Raw genomic sequence first — 25,203 nt, forward strand, 5'->3', positions numbered from 1 at the left:
TTAACATATAGGAAAGTGGTTATATACCATTAGGTGTACACCGCTTCCGTACATTAAATTTCTAGAAGGAACAACGGAACGCAGATTCGGAACCATCAACACAACGGTATTTATTTACAGAGGAAATAGGCAGCACTTTGCCCATTTGGTTGCTGAGCCGCCGTCAATGATGTTGGTTGGTTATTTGTCTAGCTCCAGAGTTGGAATGTTGGAAAGAGCTGTCTCCAGAGTTGGAATGTTGGAGAGACTGCTTGACACGTCCAAGCTCATGGCCGGCCGAGAAAGAGAATGAATCAGGGCGCGAAACTTGAATATTGATGACTATACATGTGCATGTGACAAGGCGTTACTACAAAGACAACATTTCAGCTGATATACCCTCCAGCCTTCATCAGGTGTCTTGGGGAAGGCACGTAACTTAGTGGTTGGGGTATTTAGCTCACGATCGTAAAGTTATGAGTTCGATTCCCGGCAGAGCGTTGCATCCTTGAGCAAGGCACTTAATTTCTCATCGCTCCAGTCCACTCAGCTGGCAAAAGTGAGCTGTACCTGTATTACAAAGGGGCTGGCCTTGTCACATTCTGTGTCAGGCTGAGTCTTCCTGTGAACTATGTTAAGGGTAGACGTGTCTATGGAGTGCTCAGCCACTTGCATGTTAATTCTATGAGCAGGCTGTTCCGTTGATCCGATCAACTGTGGAACCCTTGTCGTCATAATTAACAGAGTACCAGTTCTTTAGTTGCTATACTGGTTGTTGTGTGGAGGCACATGGCCTCAGCAGTGGTCGAGGGATCACAGGTTCGAATCTCAGACTGGATGATGTGTGTGTTTGTGAGTGAAACACCTAACTTCCATGTAACTCCGGCAGAAGGTAATGGTGAACTTCTGTTGACTCTTTTGCCACAACAACTTTCCCTCCTGCATCTAACAGCTCACCTATAACAGATCTGTGTCCCCTCCAGGTGGGGAACTAATATGCCAATGAAACCAGGAAAAAAAAAATTTTTCTAAATTTTAAAAAATTCCCTTCAATAAATCCTAGAATTTTCTCTTTTTCGAATTTTTAAACAAATCAGTCTGAATTGTTTTTGCTTCAGTCCCAGCAATAGATCATCTTTGGTTGCATCATCATTCCATTAAATGTGTTTATGGGGTAAAAAAAATACTGAAAAACATCAATTCATATCAGAGGGACAAAGAAACAAGGAAGGTATTAGCAGATCGTGGGAAGTGCTAAAAACAACAGCCAAATAGCCCATAGGATCAAAAGCAAAGTCGACCTCGGCGGAATTTGAATTCAAAACGTAAAATTACAGCGAATAATTCTCAACAATTTCTTTTATTTCATGATAAATAGGATACATAGAGGGGACGAACTAGGACAAGACAAAAACAAAAAATAATTCTCAACGAAATCAAATATTATTGTAACGGAACTTTTACTTCAGAGGAGACTAATTTTATTGGTTAATAGCCTAGCACCGTTTATTGATACTAGCGGGTGTTAACGGTGTTGCTATTTCCGGTTCCTGTTGTTAGTCATGGTGGAAAAATCGTCAACACAAACATTGTGGTGTTTGCTGAGAAATTAATTTGGGTTAAGGAAGCTGCGATTCAGGTCAGTGGTCATTGGGTCGAAGGTGAAGCTACCCGACACATACACGTGTGTATGCACATACATACATATAGATACACGCATTGACGAAAACGCACTCAAATATACACACATTGCATAGATACATACATTGTAACAGGCAGACACACTCGTATAGACTCAACCCTGGTACGGCGTTCGACCCAGGGTTAAAAAAAACCCCCAACATTCTCGTATATACATAGACATATACATACGTAGGCACACCTATACATCTATTAAAATTACCCATACGTATATATATATAAATGCATTTACATATATAGTCTATATAAACTGCTACTTGAGCACATACACACACATCTCAGGTGTGTATATGCACACGCATTGATCATATATCTACGCACACACACACATCTATGGCAATGAAGGTGTATAAGTAGGCTATGCAGACAAGCTTAATTAACACTGGTGATAATAGCAATAGTTTTAATTGTCACTTAATTAATGAAGTAAATTATGGCTGAAGAAGAGGAACAAACAGAGACAAGTGAGAAAACGCCGCTCCAGTGTGCAGAGGTAGGTTTCCCCTTTTTTCTTTTTACCATGATGGACATGTCCCAATCTTTATTTTCACTCTCTCTCTCTCTCTTTCTCTCTCTCTTTCTCTCTCTCTCTCTCTCTCTCTCTCTCTCTCTCTCTCTCTTTCTCTCTCTCTCTCTCTCGGAATCTGATCCTTTGAAGAGGAATAGTAAAACAATGTAATCGGAAAACTGAAATTTTTAGTTCTTTAATGTTTATTTTTTTGCAGCTGAACAGTGGAAAACACGATCAGACACACACACACACATTCATTGTCTTTCATAACTGACACACACACGCCAACACATACACACACACATTCATTGTCTTTCATAACTGACACACACACGCCAACACATACACACACACATATAGAGACACACATACATACGTAAACATACATATATTATATCTTCACGGATCGATTGTGGTTTTGCATGTATGTGTTTATCTGCTTGTTTATCTGTGTATGTATGTGTTTATCTGCCTGTTTATTTGTGTATGTATGTGTTTATCTGCCTGTTTATTTGTGTATGTATGTGTTTATTTGCATGTTTATTTTTGTATGTATGTGTTTATCTGCCTGTTTATTTGTGTATGTATGTGTTTATCTGCCTGTTTATTTTTGTATGTATGTGTTTATCTGCATGTTTATTTTTGTATGTATGTGTTTATCTGCCTGTTTATTTGTGTATGTATGTGTTTATTTGCATGTTTATTTGTGTATGTATGTGTTTATTTGTGTATGTATGTGTTTATCTGCCTGTTTATTTGTGTATGTATGTGTTTATCTGCATGTTTATTTGTGTATGTATGTGTTTATCTGCCTGTTTATTTGTGTATGTATGTGTTTATTTGCATGTTTATTTTTGTATGTATGTGTTTATCTGCCTGTTTATTTGTGTATGTATGTGTTTATCTGCCTGTTTATTTTTGTATGTATGTGTTTATCTGCATGTTTATTTTTGTATGTATGTGTTTATCTGCCTGTTTATTTGTGTATGTATGTGTTTATTTGCATGTTTATTTGTGTATGTATGTGTTTATTTGTGTATGTATGTGTTTATCTGCCTGTTTATTTGTGTATGTATGTGTTTATCTGCATGTTTATTTGTGTATGTATGTGTTTATCTGCCTGTTTATTTGTGTATGTATGTGTTTATCTGCATGTTTATTTGTGTATGTATGTGTTTATCTGCATGTTTATTTGTGTATGTATGTGTTTATCTGCATGTTTAGGCACTGTCATGGTATTAGCTGTCAGAAGTGAAAGTAGAAAAATCTGACAAGGAACGTTACTGCTGGTTTGAGTTGATTCTTTGGCTACTGACAGCTAATACCATGACTGGCCGGAGCGAGCTATCTGTCTGTCTCTCTCTCTATCTATCTATCACTCGAAAGTTATTGGAACAAATTTGACACCTATATCCATGCGTTTGAAAACACACAGAGTATAAGGGTACTACTAAAGCAGAGTGGTCCCGAACGCGCAGTCGCGCGTCCGCGCTAGCTAGTCGTGAGTGGTCGATCCTATTATTTTCAAACTTCAAACTTCATTTGTTTTCTATTTTGATAAATTCTCTCTGTTGAAAATGATATTTTTATATTTTAAATAATTTGCAATTTCAGGAAATATATTTTTATATTAAATTTGCGTTTTCTAATTTGATAAATTCTACGGACACAAACAGAGGTGAACGAGTGATAGATAGATAGATAGATAGATAGATAGATAGATATATAGAGAGAGATAATGAGATAGACAGACAGACAGATAGATAGCTCCGGCTAGTCAGTAGCCAAAGAATCAACTCAAACCAGCAGTAACGTTCCTTGTCAGTTCTACTTTCACTTCTGACAGCTAATACCATGACAGTGCCCCTATTACTTATCTATGTTGTGTGTGTATATATGTGTATCATACACACTATCAGTCTCTTGTCGAATCGCTAAGTTACTGGGATGTAAACACACCATCACCGATTGTCAAGCGGTGATTGGGACACACACATTGTATACAGGATCGTGGGTAAGGCCAAAACAATGCAAGGTAAATCACAAGAAAACAAATATGTGAATTAATATAGACTTACCTTGTAGTCAATATTTGTTTTCTTGTGATTTACCTTGCATTTACTTTGATAACACCTAGAAGATGAGTTTTTTTTTTATTATTCCACTCACCAAAGTGAATGAAGTTTTGGCCAGGAGTAATTAATGTCATCAGACAGTATCCAACGTTCATCGAGGTGCCATGCAGCAGGACTTGAACCTGAGACCATGTGGTTGTGAAGCAAGTTTCTTAACCATGCTGCCATACCTTCCTTGCTCTAAATTCCTGTTCTGCCCCTACTACTCTCCAATCATGAATACCTATGTGATCATCTCTCACTATATATGTCAAGTACACATCTTACTTTTCCTGTGGAAAAGATCTCCAAAACTATTCAAGTAATCCACTTGGGAATCTTGGTGCTCATCTTCATTTTAAGTGCATTCCTAAGTTGGCTGTTTTAATAATTGTGGGGATCATTCCACCTGAAACCATTGGTTGCCTTGTTCATCCACAAACAAAGAATATTTACCCACTAATGTGGTGCTGAGCACATATTCTTACTGTTTGATAACTAATATAATGCATGTGTGTGTATGTATATATATATATATGTTATACATACAGTGTACATTTAAACACATAAGAGAGATGTCCATAATAGGACATCTAACCCGCTAGAAGGAGCAGTCAAACTCCAAACCACAATTATGGATAATTTTGAAAGGGAAGGCATCTTTAGGGTTTTAAAAAAACATTTACCTTTATTTTTCCTTCCCTTTTGAAAGTATCCATAATTGTGGTTTGGAGTTTGACTGCTTCTTCTAGTGGATTAGATGTCCTATTATGGACATCTCTCTTATGTGTTTAAATGTACACTGTATGTATTTATATGAATAATATTATAGTTTATTGACTAGTTTTTTCTTCTCGCTAGACCACTGGTAGCAAAGGGAATTTCTAAAATTCTTTTGCTACCCTGAGATTTATTATATATATATATATAGATAAATTAGATGCCTATCTTTGTCTACATACCTGTGTCTGTCTTTGCAGGAAGCTGTCAATGACCTTTATGACTTCCGTGACCATTATTTCGAGAAGTTCAGCATCAGTAAATCACATCTCAAAGATGAAGATGTCAAAAAGAAGATGGAGGAATGTCTGGAATTATTATCATCCAAGAAAGGTTTGTAATCCACTGTTTGTTGTTATCGTTTCCAATGGCCTCACGTGCATACTGCAACACCTGTGTTCTCCTCAGGTGTATGTAGCATTAACTTTTATAGGTGTAGAATTATATTTTGTATATCGTGCACACATGTGTGTGTGTGTATATATATCAAAATCATCGTTTAACGTCCGCTTTCCATGCTGGCATGGGTTGGATGGTTTGACTGAGGACTGGTGAGCCAAAGGCTGCACCAGGCTCAATCTGATCTGCCAAAGTTTCTATAGCTGGATGCTCTTCCTAACGCCAACCACTCCATGAGTGTAGTGGGTGCTTTTACGTGACTTTGCCTTTCATCCTTTCAGGGTCGATAAATTAAGTACCAGTTGCATACTGGTGTCGATCTAATCGACTGGCACCTCCCCCAAAATTTCAGGCCTTGTGCCTAGAGTAGAGAAGATTATTATTATTATTATTATTATTATTATTATTATTATGATAGTAGGGTGGTGAGCTGGTGGAATTGTTGGAGTGTTAGGTAAAGTTCTTTGTGGCATTTTGTCTGTCTTAAGATTCTGAGTTAAAACGCTGCCAGGGTCAACTTTATCTTTCATCCTTTCGGGAGACGATGTAATTGACTTACCCCATCCCTTGAAACAGCTGGCCTTTTGTCAAAATTTGAAATCATTGTTACAGTAGTAGTACCATCGGATCTATTTTAAAATGGGGGCGCCAGTATTTTCTTAACGAAACACTTTGAAACTTGGGACACTGGTAGAATGTGTCATATAAAACATCTTTTACTCTTAGTCTTCTTAACAAAAAAACGTACATCGCAAGTTATTCCATGTTAAAGTTGTCGTATTTCTGTAATTTCAACCAATCACTGACGTCTATTCAGCTGAATAGAGTTACTGCTGGGCGGTCATAAAAATGTTATTCCCTGTGACATATTTCATCCGGTTTAATCGTAATTTATACGCATATATTGTTTATATAATAAATTACGCTGTGCGTATCAATGTGTGTAACAATTTTAGAGTTCGGATTCTAGAGTTAGGGTTAGGGTTAGGGTTAACAGTCTAGTTAGGGTTAGGGGATTAATACGATATACACCGTTACAGCGCTAACTGTTTTCAACTGAATAGACGTCAGTGATTAGTAGAAATTATCGAAATAAGACAATTTTTTACATGAAATAAATTCGAATACAAAAATATTTTTCTGTTCTATAACACAAAATAGATAAGTATACGAAGTTTGAAAGTCTTTCCGTACCAAAAACACTACATGAAACATAAATGAAAACTGGCGCCCCCGTTTTAAAATAGATCCGTATCATCTTTATCTATTTCAGATCTGATCTCCAGCAAGTCTCAGTATTTCATGCTGAGAGGGAAGGCCCTGAACGTGTTACCAAATTATGATAAGGAAGCAGAGGTGCTGCTGTCGAAAGCTGTGAAACTGGACCCTAAACTTGAGGAGGCATGGAACCACTTGGGGGAATGTTACTGGAAGAACAAAGACATCACATCGGCCAAAAACTGTTTTGTTGGGGCCTTAAATAATGTGAGTACCTGAGTGTTTAGTGGTTTGGGTGGAAGTAGCAGTGGTGTTAGGCAGGTGGTGATTGATTTAGTTCTTGAATTGTGGAAGCTAAAAGATGTTGCGCAAGCACTCAGCTCTGAGTACATTGCTTATTGTTGCAGAAACATCTGTAAGCTCTTTCACTCTTTTTTTACTTGTTTCAGTCATTTGACTGCGGCCATGCTGGAGCACCGCCTTCAGTCGAGCAAATCGACCCCAGGACTTATTCCTCGTAAGCCTAGTACTTATTCAATCGGTGTCTTTTTGCCGAACTGCTAAGTTACGGGGGACGTAAACACGCCAGCATCAGCTGTCAAGCGATGGTGGGGGGACAAACACACAGACACACAAACATATATCCATGGTACAAATTTAATTTGTGGTCTGTGGGAAGAGCCATTTTAACGATGCGTCCTGCCCTACTCTTCGAAACGCCTGTGTTAGAATGGGGGTAGCTGATGAAGGAAAATGTTCTCTATGTGGCCTGTGTGTTTTCTGTACTCTGATTATTATTATTTTTTTGTCTACGTTTTGTTTGCAATGTCCTGTACCCAGATATGCACCTATATATACAAGGTAGATGTAGGTATGCACATACTTGTACGTATATATGCATATACTCATTTATTATTTGTTTTATATATATATATACATATATACGACGGGCTTCTTTCAGTTTCTGTCTACCAAATCCACTCACAAGGCTTTGGTCGGCCCAAGGCTATAGTAGAAGACACTTGCCCAAGGTGTCACGCAGTGGGACTGAACCCGGAACCATGTTTGGATGGTAAGCAAGCTACTTACCACACAGCCACTTCTGCACCTATACATTCATACATATATATATGTATATATATATATACACATATACGACAGGCTTCTTTCAGTTTCCGTCTACCAAATCCATTCACAAGGCTTTGGTCGGCCCGAGGCTATAGTAGAAGACACTTGCCCAAGGTGCCACGCAGTGGGACTGAACCCGGAACCATGTGGTTGGTAAGCTAGCTACTTACCACACTGCCACTCCTAGTGAAAATGGTTGTGTAACACCTGTTGTTTTGGCATTCATTAACTGATATTATGGTTTGTACCTACCTCACAAGAATCATTAGCATACCAAGTGAAATGGTATTTCTGTGGCACTTCATCCATGTCTATGTTCTGCGTTCAAATTCTGCTATGGTTGACTTTGCCTTTCATTATTTCGAGGTTGATAAAATAGGGACCAGTTGAGCCCTGGGATTCTTGTAATTGACTTAACCCTTCCCCCAAAATTACTGGCCATGTGCCAAAATTTGAAGTCATTCTTTTCTTCTTTCTCTCCAGTCTAAGAACAAAGTCTCTCTCCGCAATCTATCCATGGTGTTACGTCAAATCCCTGGTATTCCGCCTTTGGAAAAGTTGGAAATAGTTAAAGAAAGCGTGGAAAAGGCCAAGGATGCTGTGCACATGGATATCACTGATGGAAGCTCATGGGGTATGTCCACACTTCATTGTCTTTTTTTCTGTTTAACCCCAGGTCTGTCCTGATCCAGCAGATCTATGACCAAAAGTGTTCCAATTTTGATGTTCATCATCATCATCGTTGTCGTTTAACGTCCGCTTTCCATGGGTTGGACGATTTGACTGAGGACTGGTGAAACCGGATGGCAACACCAGGCTCCAATCTGATTTGGCAGAGTTTCTACAGCTGGATGCCCTTCCTAACACCAACCAGTCCGAGAGTGTATATATATATATATATATATACATATATATATATATATATATTTATATATTTATATAAATATCATCATCATCATCATCGTTTAACGTCCGCTTTCCACGCTAGCATGGGTTGGACGATTTGACTGAGGACTGGTGAAACCAGATGGCTACACCAGGCTCCAATCGAATTTGGCAGAGTTTCTACAGCTGGATGCCCTTCCTAACGCCAACTGCTCCGAGAGTGTAGTGGGTGCTTTTCCGTGCCACCGACACGAAGGCCAGTCAGGCGGTACTGGCAACGGCCACGCTCAAAATGGTGTATTTTATGTGCCACCTGCACAGGAGCCAGTTCGGCGGCACTGGCAACGGTCTTCTGTCTTATTACAGTTAATGTTTAGCCCCAGATCAGTCCTGAACCAACAGACCTATGATTAAAACATTTCAACATTTCTACTTAACTCAAAAGTGTTCTTTTTTTAAATAGCATTTAATTAATTAGCAATTAAGTAGCTCGCAGTATACATTAGACAATGTAGTTCTAGATACAATATACCTAAATAAAGGCTGGACGGTCATAGCTGGAACACCTTTGATCACAGGGCTGCAGGGTCAGAGTTGACCTGGGGTTAAACAAAAACTCAAGTAAACATCTCTTTTACTCTTTTACTAGTTTCAGTCATTTGACTGCGGCCATTCTGGAGCACCGCCTTTAGTCAAGAGAATCGACCCCAGGACTTATTCTTTGTAAGCCTAGTACTTATTCTATCGGTCTCTTTTGCCGAACCGCTAAGTTACGGGGACGTAAACACACCACCATCAGTTGTCAAGTGATGCTGGGGGGACAAACACAGACGCACAAACATATACACACACATATACATTTATATATATATGACGGGCTTCTTTCAGTTTGTGTCTACCAAATCCACTCACAAGGCTTTGGTCGGCCCGAGGCTATAGTAGAAGACACTTGCCCAAGGTGCCACGCAGTGGGACTGAACCCGGAACCATGTGGTTGGTAAGCAAGCTACTTACCACACAGCCACTGCCACTCCTGCGCCTATCTTAAAATATGTTAAAAATCTATTAAAAGTTGTCAAAATCTATTAAAAACATTAAAATTGTTAAAATATGTTTGAAACTGTGCTTTGCATATTTGATTTTTTTTTTTTTTTGGTTCTATTTTTGATATTGTATTTGTTTCCTTTTAAATCCACAGCTAATCTTGGAAATGCCTATCTGTCCCTTTTCTTTGCTGAAGGGCAGAACCCTAAAACTTTAAAACAAGCAATGAGTGCCTATAACCAAGCTGTAAGTAGTGGGTTTTTTTAAAAATTATTATTTCAGTTGTATTGTGTATCAACATTATCATTGTTTAACATCCATTTTCCATGCTGGGATGGGTTGGACAGTTTGACTGAGGTCTGGAGAGCCAGCGGCTGCACCAGGCTCCAATCTGATCTGGCAATGCCCTTATACGATCTGTGTTGTATAGCCCAGAGGTTTTCAAACTGTGGTCCGCAAGGACAAGACAGGGGGGTCCGTGGACAGCAAATACTTTTTATGGGCAATTTGATCTTATATATGTTTTTTAATCGAAATCTTTTAATTGACAATAAACCTATTTGTTAAATACTGTTAAATAAACAAATGTAAAAAATATATGTTATTTTAAGCAAATATTTATGTATAAATTTCATAAGCGTTTATAAGGGGGTTCCCTAAGGTAAAGCCTGAAATATAAAGGGGTCCGCAAGTCAAAAAGTTTGAAAACCCCTGTTCTAAGAGATACCGCCATGCTGAAAATAGCAGCCAAATCTTGACTCTAAACCAGGGGTTTTCAAACTGTGGTCCGCAAGGACAAGACAGGGGGTCCGTAGACAGCAAATACTTTTTATGGGCAATTTGATTTTATATATGTTTTTTTAATCAAAATCTTTTAATTGACAATAAACCTATTTTGTAAAATACTGTTAAATAAATAAATGTAAAGAATATATGTTATTTTAAGCAAATATTTATGTATAAATTTCATAAGCGTTTATAAGGTAAAGCCTGAAATATAAAGGGGTCCGCAAGTCAAAAAGTTTGAAAACCCCTGATCTAAGAGATACCGCCATACTGAAAATAGCAGCCAAATCTTGACTCTAAACCAGGGGTTTTCAAACTGGTCCGCAAGGACAAGACAGGGGGTCCGTGGACAGCAAATACTTTTTATGGGCAATTTGATTTTATATATGTTTTTTAATCGAAATCTTTTAATTGACAATAAACCTATTTGTTAAATACTGTTAAATAAACAAATTCTAAAAATATATGTTATTTTAAGCAAATATTTATGTATAAATTTCATAAGCGTTTATAAGGGGGTCCCTAAGGTAAAGCCTGAAATATAAAGGGGTCTGTGAGTCAAAAAGTTTGAAAACCCCTGGTATAGCCAGCTGGAGACGATGTCTCCTGGTGCTAAATTACAGCGACATTAGTCTTAAACCAGGACTGTCATGTTATGTTGGCAAATAATCTTTACTACAAAGTACTGTTGCTGAATATCTCGCGTTGTGAAATTAAAAAATAATAATTTTTTAAGTAGCAGAAGTTGTCTGCCTTCTTCATACAAGTGTAAGACATCTGAAAGCAGAATTAAAAAAAAAACAAAACAACAAACAATTAGAAGATAAGCAGAAAATTCATTCATAAATTCATCATTGTAATACAAAGCATGACAGAATGAATATAAAATGCCTCACACACGTATCAACAGCTTGCTCAATTAATATTTATTATGAGTTTTAAAAAGTTTTTAACGAGGAAAAAAATCACCTACCTTTCACCTCAGTATATAAACTTGCACAGCACAACCACCTCCTATGGCTGCTGGAACAATACTGAAGGTCAGTGGTGGTGGTGGTGGTGGGGGGGTGTCTGTGAGTGCAGAAAGAAACACATTGCTGCAAACCTGTTGCAACTTGTTGTCGTGGCATACACGTGTCTTTTGAAAAGTAAAGCTAACAGACAGTTTTAACCATGATATTCATTATTGGCGACCTAAAATTAGTTGGAAATTGCTACTCTGGTCTCAGAAGCAATTTGGTTGTCGATCACCCTCATGATCATCTTCGTTTAACGTCCGCTTTCCATGCTGGCATGGGTTGGACGATTTGACTGGGGACTGGCAAGCCAGAAGGCTGCACCAGGCTCCAATCTGATCTGGCAGTTTCTACAGCTGGATGCCCTTCCTAACGCCAACCACTCCGAGAGTGTATATATATATATATCATCATCATCATCATCATCATCGTTTAACGTCCGCTTTCCATGCTAGCATGGGTTGGACGATTTGACTGAGGACTGGCAAGCCAGAAGGCTGCACCAGGCTCCAATCTGATCTGGCAGTTTCTACAGCTGGATGCCCTTCCTAACGCCACCGGCATGAGGGCCAGTCACACAGTACTGGCAACGGCCATGCTCAAAAGGGTGTTTTTTTACGTGCCACCTGCACAGGAGCTAGTCCATGCGGTACTGGCAACGACCTCGCTCGAATGATTTTCTAACGTGCCATTATTATTGTCATCGTCATCATTATTATTATTATTATTGCTGCTACTGCAAACTGGCAAAATTGTTAGGATGCCGAAGAAAATGCTTATTGACATTTCTCTCAAGTTTTACTTTCTGAATTCAAATTCTGCCGAGGTTGACTTTGCCTTTTATCCTTTCTTGTTCAATAATATAAGTACCAGTTGAACACTGGGTTCTGTGTAATCAGCTCACCATCTCCCCGAAATTGCTGGCCCTGTGCCAAAATTTGAAACCATTATCATCATCATTATTACTAAGATGGCAAGCAATTAGAACATGCTTGTATATATATATGCACACATAGATGCACCTTAACAAATTTTCTTCGTTTATTCCAGGTGAGAGACCCAGTTGCCAAAAATAATCCTGATCTCCATTTTAACAGAGCCATCGTAAGTCATATATTATCACTCATTTTTATGATGTCAGCAGTGGTGGTTATGGTAGGATCGCTGTTTATCCCCAGCTCAGCAGTTCCTGCTATTATCATCCTGTCCTTTGAGGGGAAGATTTCTTCAGAACTACATCATACAATGCAGGGATGTACAACTTCAATATTCTCAAAAAAGACCACCAGCAGTCCTTACCGTAAATCCTTGAGTATAATATGCAGGGGATTTTTAGGGGGCTGTACCTCTGAAAAACCTACACCTTGTGTATAATACACACCCCTTTTCTAACTTGAGTCAAGGAGGTCTATATAACGTCCTTGGTTTGTAAACATATATACATTAACGTCCTTTATTATTATTTTATATATAACATAATGCAAACGTGTAGCTTTTTTGTTAATTTTGTTAGCAGAAAATAAAGAAATAACAGTAATAACGTCAGTGAAAAATAAATATTAAGTAAATTGCCTTTATACATTTATCACCATCAGTTACAAAAGCAAAATCATTTATTCAAATCCTTCAAATTCAACATCAAATAACTGTTCCATTTGTATCCTCCGTAAACATGTCAGCATCATTGTAGTGTAAATCTCCGTCATCGTCAGATTCATAGTCAACATCAGAAGATTCACTTTCATTCATTTCATCTTTCCATACAACATCATCCCTGAGTATCATCCAAATGCAGACGATATGACAACACTTTTATTTTAATAAATGTTGCTTACTGCAAGTTATGGATGGTTCTTTTATGACTTCATTGCTTTCAGGCTTAGCTTAAGGTATTTTCGCGCCCGACATCACAAAATGCGTCTGAATAAACATTGCCGGACAGCAAATAGAGACTCGGACATTGCTTAGAAATTATTTTTCATTTTTAACCTCGTATATAGTACGCACTAGGGATTTTGACATTTAAATTTTGGGGGAAAAAACGCGGATTATACCCAAGGATTTACGGTACTTAAATTCTGGTGGTCCTCGGTGTGTTTCATAAGACCAAGGATATATCTGATAATTTAAGATAATCTAAAATTTAAACCATCCTATTAATGTATTTATAAATATTTATGTCCTACTGTATTGTTCATCATCACTTAATGTCTGTCCGCTGGCATGGGTTGGACAGTTTGATAGGAGCTGGTAAACCTAGGGACTGCCCCATAGGTGTGAATACATGGAGTTTGTTCACAGCGTCACCTAACTTAATGTTTCTCAACCATTTTTTTTTTATCTGTAGAGCCTTTTGATTCCTATTTTATACAGATGGACCCTCCTAGCAATTGGACGCTTAAAAAAATCACATTTCTATAATTAAATATTATTAGGGAATTTTATAATAAAAGTTGTTAAAACATTTTATGTATTGCAGAAATATAAACAATTGATTGTAGATAAATTTTAACAAGAAAATCTTACAAGGACCCTTGTTGGGAACCTCTGCTCAAACCCGACTTTTGACTGCATGCATTTCAGAGTCGTTATCTCCTCTTCAGCAGAGACCAGAATGGCAGGCGCTGCAACACACATGCACACAGCATAAAGATGATGATAATGGTTCTAAAAATTATTATCTTATATATGAGAGTATTGTAGTTCGCTTGAAGCATTGTGTATTGTTTGTAAAGAATAAAATGTTTAGAAAGGTATAACAATGCACTATAGAACAAAAAATGGACTGTATACCTGTTGTAACTTGGTTATCTATAGTCCGATGATATTTCGGGATTAGAATTCCTTCTTCAGATCTTCTTAGCTGGAGTCTCTGCTATATATATCTTATATGTTTTTTTCTTTTGTTTTTTTCTTTACTTTTGTTCTTTATAATCCTGCCAGGCATACAAATACCAGGAAGACTACCAAGAGGCCCTGGAGGGTTTCTCTACAGCGAAAGCCCTTGACTGTGATTGGTTGGGCCCAGTGGAACAGGAGACACGTTTGTTGGACTTTCTCACCCAGTTAACCATGTTACAGAGCTCACATGTAAGCGCTTCTTTCTTCTTTCCTCTCAATAGCTGTAATGTGTGTGTATGTATTTGGATTGTCCAAAGCCTTGTGAGTGGATGTGGTAGACAGAAGTTGATAGAGGCCTGTTATATACATATGTATGTTTGGTGTGTGTTACTGTCTCCTTGCCTTAACATCAGATGGTAGTTGTAAATAAGTGTTACTGTTATACAAGCAGTGTTGTTCCTTCCCAATATTCTGTCACCTTCCAAGAAAGGTAATGTTTCTCCATGTCTGGCAATATTACCTTGCTCAAAAAGAAGTGAGGGTTGGCAACAGACAAGGCATCTGGCCGTAGAAAATTTGGCTTAATAAACTCTGTCCGACCTATGCAAGCACGGAAAAGTGAGCATTAAAACAATGATTATGGTTTCATGTATGTGTGTGTGTATATATATTTTCCAATTTTTGGGGGTTTATTTAATAAATGTGTACATATATATATATATGTGTGTGTGTGTGTGTGCGCGTATACACACATATATATGTCATGGTAAAAGCACTGGTGATGGTGCCACATAAAAAGCACCCAGTACACTCTGGTGGTCATTCCTCTTAATTTTGTATGTAATATATATATATATATATTGTGTGATGTTAAGTTATCGTAAATGAATTATTAACACCTTTGTGACCTTTGGGCCACTGTGTATATATACTCACATTTATAGAGTGGATATATACTAAAGTATGTATGAATTTTGTTTGACAGGGTAAAATGAAAGCGAAGAAGTTAATAAACCTGAGTAAGTCAATCAAGGAAAGTGACCTTGGTCCTTACCAGGGAGGTAACTACACCGCAGACAATGGACGGACCGTAGAGCTGAAGAAGAAAATGTTTAAGGTGAGAATTGCTTCAATTTCCTCTTTCATTCATTAAATTTTTGTTTGTTTATTATTTAGTTGATGTTTTTAATTAGATATTTTTGTATTAATTAGTTTTTTTTTTTTGTTAATTATATTTTTGTTGGTGGCTAAGAAATTTGCTTCCCAACTACATAGTTCAGTCCCACTGCATGGCACCTTGCGCAAGTGTTTTCTACTGTAGCCCCAGGCTGTCCACAATCTTCTGAATGGATTTGTTAGAGGAAAACTCAAAGAAGCCCGTTATATATAAATGTATGTGTGTGTGTATGTATATATATATATATATATATATAAAAATTTAAGGAATGGAGTGAACGCATGTTATAACTGCATACTTTATTCTGACATATGTTTCGAAGAATTACAATTTATGCGATCCATAGGAATCGTCGATGTTAAAAATGTAAACTTCTCCTCAGGGAAATGTATGGGGATCATACATTTCCCTGAGGAGAAGTTTGCATTTTTAACATCGACGATTCCTATGGATCGCATAAATTGTAATTCTTCGAAACATATGTCAGAATAAAGTATGCAGTTATAACATGCATTCACTCCATTCCTTAAATTTATATATACTCAAATACCCAAAATATCAAGGAGTTTCTGCCTCAAAAACAGGAATTACACCACAGTTATTTTGTGATCTTTGCTACCCTGGTTTCTATTAACCCATTTATTCTATCCGAATTTTTATTAATTAGGATAAAATAAATACATATAATTTAAATATATATATATATGAAATAAAAGAAGCTCTTAGTGTACTAAACATTATCAACAAAATACACTTAATATATATGCTCCCACCACACCGATAGTAGCTTACCAGGACCATGTGGTTGGGAAACAAGTTTCTTACTACGCAGCCAAACCTGATGTGATATTTGTGTTGTTTCTTTTTATTTCTAGGAACTGCAACCCGGGGTTAACAAACACACAGTGATTGTTGGTAAAGTTGTCTGCACAATATCACATGTTGATCCAATACCTTTGTAAGTATTTACTACTCACTTTGATGTGTGTACACACACACACACTCACATGTACACATTCTCTCTTTATCACCCAGCCATATTTAAATACATACACACATGCTTTCATGACATATATACACTTTTCCCTTCCCACAAGCAGACACACACGGTTATATGGAAATGTCTGATTGTCTTCCAGTCGCATCGAAACAGCTCCATCTCACAGCTGTAGAAGAGTTTGGAAAGGACAACTGCAGAAGAGTTTGGAAAGGACAACTGCTTAAAATACAATGATTATCATTTGGATTTGCGACAGCAGGGGGGAGTCCCTGTATATACTCTCTTTTACTCTTTTACTTGTTTCAGTCTTTTGACTGTGGCCATGCTGGAGCACCACCTTTAGTCGAGCAAATTGACCCCCCCCCCTGACTTATTCTTTGGAAGCCTAGTACTTATTCTATCAGTCTCTTTTTGCCGAACTGCTAAGTCATGAAGACACAAACATATGCATACACAGGATACACAGACACACAAACATATGCACACACACACACATATATACATGCATATATATATAAGTTACGGGGACATAAACACACCAGCATCGGTTGTCAAGCGATGGTGGGGGTGGACAAACACATACGCACATACATATATATATATATATATATATACATATATACGACAGGCTTCTTTCAGTTTCCGTCTACCAAATCCACTCACAAGGCTTTGGTCGGCCCAAGGCTATAGTAGAAGACACTTGCCCAAGGTGCCACGCAGTGGGATTGAACCCGGGACCATATGGTTGGTAAGCAAGCTACTTACCACACAGCCACTCCTACGCCTATATATATATATATATATATATATATATATATATATCATCATCATCATCATCATCATCGTTTAACGTTCGCTTTCCATGCTAGCATGGGTTGGACGATTTGACTGAGGACTGGTGAAACCGGATGGCAACACCAGCCTCCAAGGCGGTACTGGCAACGGCCACGCTCAAAATGGTGCATCTCATGTGCCACCCGCACAAGAGCCAGTCCAGGGGCACTGGCAACGCTCTTACTTGGCTTGCCGGGTCTTCTCACACACAGCACATTTCCAAAGGTCTCGGTCAGTAGTCATCGCCTCGGTGAGGCCCAATGTACGAAGGTCTTGCCTCACCACCTCAGCCCAGGTCTTCCTGGGCCTACCTCTTCCACGGGTTCCCTCAACTGTTAGGGTGTGGCACTTTTTCACGCAGCTATCCTCATCCATTCTCACCACATGTCCATACCAGCGCAATCGTCTCTCTTGCACGCCACAACTGATGCTTCTAATGTTCAGCTTTTCTCTCAAGATACTTACACTCTGACGGGTATTCACATTGACATTACACATCCAACGGAGCATACTAGCTTCATTCCTTGCGAGCTTACGTATGTCCTCAGCAGTTACAGCCCATGTTTCACTGCCATGTAGCATGGCTGTTCGTACGCATGCGTCATACAGTCTGCCTTTTACTCTGAGTGAGAGTCCCTTTGTCGCCAGCAGGGGTAAGAGCTCTCTAAACTTTGCCCAGGCTATTCTTATTCTAGCAGCTACACTTTCAGCGCACCCACCCCCACTACTAACTTGGTCGCCCAGATAGCGGAAGCTATCGACTACCTCTAGTTTTTCACCCTGGAATGAGATAGAAGTTGTTTCCTGTTTGTTTACAGTCTTTATTGCACCTGAACATCTGCCACAAACAAAAACTAACTTGCTAGTTAACCTGCCTTTGATGTTGCTGCACCTCTTATGTGTCCATAGCTTGCACCGGGTAGATCTTATAGAGTTACTACCTACTCCTTTTCTACATACTGAGCAGGGCCATCTACCTGAAGGGGTTTGTGTTTTATCTACCTTCCTACTTATTATATATATATATATATATATATATATATATATATATATATAACGCCTATATATATATATAACACATTAAACTACATCTATGCCTTGTCAACCACTCACCGCCATCTCTAAGTATTCTCTTTCTCTCTTTTTTTTACCAGTGTCTTCTGTTTTATTGATGAAGAATGTAACTGTCTATCTGTGTCGCTGTACAACATAGGCGAGGGTTATGGTGTGAAAATTGGAGACTCAGTAGCCATACCTGGACCGTTTCTTCGTGAGGTTAATGTCAACTTCAAAGACAAGGTAACAAACTTTCTGAACCCCTTAATTCTGTCTTCTCCTCTCTTCCTCTTCTTTCTGCAGGGAAATATCATCAGTCACAAAGAAAACCGAAAAAAAAAAAAAAAAAAAAAAAATAAATGGTGGAATTCTGGTTTAAGCGTCCCGTATAAATCCCTCATAACCTTTTAATTTTTTGGAAATTCCGGAAAATGTTTGCGAATTTGTGTTATCATCATCGTCGTTTAACGTTCGCTTTCCATGCTGGGATTTGAGCCAACATCCAGACTGTATTTTAAATTCTAATTTACAAAAAACTTTTAGGATTGGTAGGTAAAACATTTAAGAAATAATTCTTTTTGCATATTCGTTTGAATTCCCATGTAGAGAACACAGGTTCACAAAACTTTTCTAAAAATTCCCAAAAATAAAAAGTTATGAGAGGTTAAACCAGAATTTTGTAATATAAATAAATAAACAAACATTGTAACAATCCCACTGTAATTTAAAAAAACTTGGCAATATTAGCAAATATATCTTTCGTAAGTAACTTGATTCCCAACCACATGGTTTCGGGTTCAATTCCACTGTGTGGCACCTCGGGCAAGTGTATTCTACTATAGCCTCAGGCTGACCAAAGCCTTGTGAGTGGATTTGGTAGATAGAAACTGAGAAAAGCCCATCATATATGTGTGTGTGAGTATATATATATATATATATATATATATATATATATATATATATATATATATATATAGTTTTAGGTAAAAGAACCAAGTTTCAAGGAACTCATCAATATATCTTATGATATTTACTTTGTTTTATATTATACTCATTTATTGTGCTTTTAATTATTAATTTTTCTATATGTGACAGTGGATTTTCATCGATGTGTTCTTGAAACTTGGTTCTTTTTCCTAAAACTATATATTTTTATATATATTATAATCTATAAAGCTCAATTTAATTTTAATTTTTTATAAATTGATTTTAATTGAGTTTTTACCTGTAATTTTGGATTTTGTCCCTACCGCCACGACATTCCTCCATGGCAAGATTTAATTTGTGTATACAAATTTAATTTGCAGTCCATGGGAAGAGCTGCTTTAACAATGCGTCCTGCCTAGCTCTTCGAAACGCCGGTGTTAAAACAGAGGTAGCTGATGAAGTAGAATGTTCTCTATGTGGCTTGTGTGTTTTCTCGTCTCTGTTTTGTTTGCAATGTCCTGTACCCAGATATGCACCTATACATACAGGTGGATGTCGGTATGCACATACCTGTACGTATATATGCATATACTCATTTACTATTTGTTTTTATATATATATATATATATATATATATATATATATAATGTATGTGTGTCTGTTTGTTCCCCCAACATCACTTGGCTGGTGTGTTTACGTCACCGTAACTTAGCGGTTCGGCAAAAGAGACCAGTAAAATAAGTACCACGCTTACAAAGGATAAGTCCTGGGGTCAATTTGCTTGACTAAATGTGGTGCTCCAGTATGGCCAAATGACTGAGACAAATGAAAGAATATATATGTGGAGGCTTGGCTGTGTGGTATGGAGCTTGCTTCCCAACCTCATGGTTCCCGGTTCACACCACTGCATGACACCTCACGCAGTTGTCTTCTACTATAGTCTCGTGCCAGAGTAGATTTGGCAAATGGAAACTGAAAGAAGCTCATAGTATCTATCTATCTTTGTGTGTGTATGTATAGATAGTGTGTTTGAAGTGGTGTACAGGTATTGTATATTTAGAAAAAGGAGGCAGTCAGAATTTTGGCTAGTTTTTTATATCAGCGCTTTCATTTATTTATTGAACTTGTCAAGACAAAGACAAGTTTGATCCTCCTTTTTCTCAATCTATGTGTGTATCTGTGTTTGTCCGTGTTTATGTTCCCGTTCAGCAAAAGAAACTGATCTAATAAATAGCAAAAAATTAAGTCCTGAGGTCAATTCATCATTGTCGTTTAACGTCCGCTTCCCATGATGGCATGGGTTGGACGACTTGACTGAGGACTGGTGAAACCAGATGGCTACACCAGGCTCCAATCTGATTTGGCAGAGTTTCTACAGCTGGATGCCCTTCCTAACGCCAACCACTCCGAGAGTGTAGTGGGTGCTTTCACGTGTCACCCGCACGAAGGCCAGTCAGGCGGTACTGGCAACGGCCACGCTCAAACTGGTGTCTTTTATGTGCCTGTCTCATTAATATTACAAGGGCATTAATTAAAACTATAAAACATTCAGGGTTATAGTGAAAATATAGTTTTACTGAAAATGGTAGAATTAATAGAAGGAATTTATAGGTAAGCGCATGGTTGTGTGGTGAGAAGCTTGTTTCCCAACCAAATGGTTCTGGGTTCTGTCCCACTGCATGGCACATGTCTTCTACTATAGCCTTGAGCTGATCAATGCCTTGTAAGAGGGTTTGGTAGTTAAAAACTGCAAGAAGCTCAAGTAGCTTGCTTACCAACCACATGGTTCCAGGTTCAGTCCCACTGCGTGGCACCCTTGGGCAAGTGTCTTCTACTATAGCCTCGGGCCGACCAAAGCCATGTGAGTGGATTTGGTAGACGGAAACTGAAAGAAGCCTGTCGTATATATGTATATATATATATATATGTGTGTGTGTGTATATGTTTGTGTGTCTGTGTTTGTCCCCCAACATCGCTTGACAACCGATGCTGGTGTGTTTACGTCCCCGTAACTTAGTGGTTTGGCAAAAAGTGACTGATAGAATAAGTACTAGGCTTACAAAGAATAAGTCCTGGAGTCGATTTGCTCGACTAAAGGTGGTGCTCCAGCATGGCCGCAGTCAAATGACTGAAACAAGTAAAAGAGTAAAAGAGTATATATAATTTAGAGGAAAAAAAAAACACAATTATTTAATAAGTAAATACACTAAAAAGTTATTTTAGTATTTTAATATTTATTACTTTGTACTTTTTTGATTTTTATTATAGGTTTTTTTAGTGTATTTACTTACTCTTTTACTCTTTTACTTGTTTCAGTCATTTGACTGCGGCCATGCTGGAGCACCGCCTTTTAGTCGAGCAAATCGACCCCCAGGACTTATTTTTTGTAAGCCTAGTACTTATTCTATCGGTCTCTTTTGCCGAACCGCTAAGTTACGGGGACGTAAACACACCAGCATTGGCTGTCAAGCGATGTTGGGGGGACAAACACAGACACACATACACACATATATATATATATATATATATACATATATACGACAGGCTTCTTTCAGTTTCCGTCTACCAAATCCACTCACAAGGCTTTGGTCGGCCCGAGGCTATAGTAAAAGACACTTGCCCAAGGTGCCATGCAGTGGGAATGAACCCGGAACCATGTGGTTGGTAAGCAAGCTACTTACCACACAGCCACTCCTACGCCTACTTATTAAATTTTTCTATATGTGATTGTGGATTTTCATGGATGAATTAAATAATTGTGGTTATTTTCTCTAATTTATATACTTATATATTGTGAAATTTAATTCAATTTAATTTTTCCCTAATATTATTATCATTATTATATATATATATATATATATATATATATATATATATGTATAGTCGATTACATCGACCCCAGTGCGTAACTGGTACTTATTTAATCGACCCCCGAAAGGATGAAAGGCAAAGTCGACCTCGGCGGAATTTGAACTCAGAACGTAGCGGCAGACGAAATACCGCTAAGCATTTCGCCCGGCGTGCTAACGATTCTGCCAGCTCGTCACCTTCTTACCACATGAATTTCAATTAATTTTGTGTTGTTTTTCTTCTTCAGGTGTTTTCCTATCGCTGCATCAGAGTGGACAGCCCCGTGGCATTGGTTGTGAATCGACGCAAACTCGGAGTGGACATGTTGGCCCCGATGAGGCTGGCCATTATCAACTTGATGGAATGATAGACGGACTAACAAACAGATGGACAAAGGAGATCAAATCCAGTCCCCTCCCTCCCCCCACCAAGGAAACCGAGTGGTGATGACAGTTTGTTAATTTAAATGCTATGAGAAAAACGATGGCGTATCATGTTTACAGTTGTTGCCTTTCGTTGAAGAGGAAAAAAGAGACAAACAAAAGGAGAGAGAGAAATAGAGAGAGTGCATTGCTGTGAGCTATTAAAACTAAAGAGACATATTAAAAGGAGTTCTTGTATGCTAATTACAAGGATAATCTCAGTTTAATTGAAAATTTTCAGCTCACTACATTTCATAAGCGAGACTATTTATTATCAAAGGCGGTGAGTCGTCAGCAAGCTGCACAGAAACACTCAGTGGAGTTTCATCCACCTTCGTTCTGAGTTCAAATTCCGCTGAGGTCGACTTTACCTTTCATCCTTTTGCGGGGCGTCGATGTAATCAACTATCCCCACCTTCTCGAAATTGCTGCCCTTGTGGCCAAATTTGAAACTATTATTATTAAACTTGGCAAGCTGCCATAACTGTTAGCAAACTGCCCAAAATGCTTAGCAACATTTCATCTGTCGTTACGCGCTGAGTTCTAATTCTGCCAAGGTCCACTTTGCCTTTTATCCTTTTTTTTGGAGGTGATAAAATAAGCACCAGTTGCAATCACCTTACTCCCCAAATTTGCTGGCAAAATTTGAAACCATTATAATTATTACTAATCCTAAAATGTACGATAAAAGCCAATTTTTTTCAATCTCTTTTGTTTTTTTCTCCTTCTGGAGTTCACCACAAACATACACACATCTATATATATAGATAGATGTATATCATAAATATACAGGGATTAGCATTGAGTTGCTTCTCCAACATACTGAAAATTTAGAAATAGCAGTCAAAGAACTACTGATGGCACACAGAGAACAAAAAACTGGAGGGGAAAGCATAAACAAAACAAGTCTTTAGTTAATCGGATACGATCGTTTCATGGTTAAGGGAATGAAAATTTCTCTATTCCAAATCTTCAGTCCGATATTCTGATAAATTTGAAAGTGTCTCTAAAAAAATTCACGGTAATTTTTGGCCATGCGACACCAAAAATCAACGATAAGAAAGGCACTTACAAATTCATCGGCTAGTGAGTTCAGGCACCCCACCTCAAAGAAATCTATTCCATGTGCGTCACAAATAGTCCCGTATGAAAAAAAAGTCCCGTGTGGAGGGATTACGGTTTAACCATCTAACTTAGAGGTATCAAATATAAAATATACAAGAATAAGGGCAGGGAATCGTCAATTAATAATAGAATTAATAATTAACAATTTTGCCAAGTAGTTCAGTATGAAAAAACCTTTATTGGTAAAACCATTTATCATCATAAATATACAGGGATTAGCATTGAGTTGCTTCTCCAACATACTGAAAATTTAGAAATAGCAGTCAAAGAACTACTGATTCTAAACTACAAATTTTTCTCTAAACGGATGGCGATATTTATGGCACACATAGAACAAAAAACCAGAGGGGAAAGCATAAACAAAACAAGTCTTTAGTTAATCGGATACGATCGTTTCATGGTTAAGAGAATGAAAATTTCTCTATTCCAAATCTTCAGTCCGATATTCTGATAAATTTGAAAGTGTCTCTAAAAAAATTTTCGGTAATTTTTGGCCATGCGACACCAAAAATCAACGATAAGAAAGGCACTTACGAATTCATCGGCTAGTGAGTTCAGGCATCCCACCTCAAAGAAAACCTCGGTTTTACCGATAAAGGTTTTTTCATACTGAACTACTTGGCAAAATTGTTAATTATTAATTCTATTATTAATTGACGATTCCCTGCCCTTATTCTTGTATATATATATATATATATATATATATATATAGAAAGAGTGCGAAGACTATTGGGGCAAGCGAATAGCAAAATCGGGATAGCACCTGTGTCCAGCATCGCCTTTCTGGCACTTGTGCCCTTGACAGGTGTAAGGATTTTCCCACTCTCTCTCTCTCTCTCTCTGTCTCTCTGTATATAAAGATATATAATATATAAATGTATAATATATAAATACACACAAATATATATATATATATATCTTTATATACAGAGAGAGAAAGAGAGTGGGAAAGAGAGAAAGAAAGAGAGAGAGAAAGAGAAAGAATGATACTAGTCTTATTAGCCAAAATCCAAAAATGTTGACTTCAAAAGACTATTGGTGATTTCAGGCTTATTTCTAGCACAATTTATGAACTTTGTGTCTCTGGGTCTCTCTGTATATAAAGATATATATATATATATATATATATATAAATAAATGTGTAATATATAAATACACACACACACACACACGCAAACACACACAAACATACATATGTAAATTATATATATATGAATAATATATATAAGTATATATATATAATATATAATATATATATATATATGTATTATATGCAGTAGTGAAATTCTTTCTATTCTTCCTCATTTCAAGAAAATAATGGTTTCAATGCAGACTAAATGTCTCGTTATTGTGTTCATGATGAAAGTGTGAAGGCAAACTGTCTTATGGCAGAATGCTACAGTTATTCAT

General features: G+C 37.6%; 2 protein-coding genes across 2 annotated transcripts in view; one reads left to right on the forward strand and one right to left on the reverse strand.

Moving 5' to 3' along the window:
* LOC106881808 (acyl-coenzyme A amino acid N-acyltransferase 1) overlaps positions 1-11,539 on the reverse strand; it is a 47,932-nt gene extending 36,393 nt beyond the window's left edge. The window contains exon 1 of the mRNA XM_089346394.1: positions 11,519-11,539. The gene's annotated coding sequence lies outside the window, so the exon portion shown is untranslated. The remainder of the gene's footprint in view (positions 1-11,518) is intronic.
* Positions 1,532-23,373, forward strand: LOC106881806 (tetratricopeptide repeat protein 5). The gene is made up of 11 exons (XM_089346395.1): positions 1,532-2,173; positions 5,286-5,418; positions 6,758-6,969; positions 8,314-8,464; positions 9,914-10,005; positions 12,612-12,665; positions 14,505-14,651; positions 15,388-15,519; positions 16,455-16,537; positions 18,568-18,712; positions 22,494-23,373. The coding sequence occupies exons 1-11, from the start codon at positions 2,114-2,116 to the stop codon at positions 22,611-22,613; spliced, it is 1,329 nt and encodes a 442-aa protein (XP_089202521.1). The 5' UTR covers positions 1,532-2,113; the 3' UTR covers positions 22,614-23,373.
* Positions 23,374-25,203: the final 1,830 nt, after the last annotated feature.

This window comes from Octopus bimaculoides, chromosome 30, assembly GCF_046866305.1.
Source record: "Octopus bimaculoides isolate indiv1 chromosome 30, ASM4686630v1, whole genome shotgun sequence".
Taxonomy (NCBI): domain Eukaryota; kingdom Metazoa; phylum Mollusca; class Cephalopoda; order Octopoda; family Octopodidae; genus Octopus; species Octopus bimaculoides.

Bases quoted from the DNA above. Each gene is read 5' to 3' on its own strand.
- LOC106881806 (XM_089346395.1), top strand. From the start codon at position 2,114: ATGGCTGAAGAAGAGGAACAAACAGAGACAAGTGAGAAAACGCCGCTC. The intron at 10,006-12,611 runs GTAAGTAGTGGG...CGTTTATTCCAG, and splicing joins TGAGTGCCTATAACCAAGCT to GTGAGAGACCCAGTTGCCAA. The intron at 18,713-22,493 runs GTAACAAACTTT...TTTCTTCTTCAG, and splicing joins ATGTCAACTTCAAAGACAAG to GTGTTTTCCTATCGCTGCAT.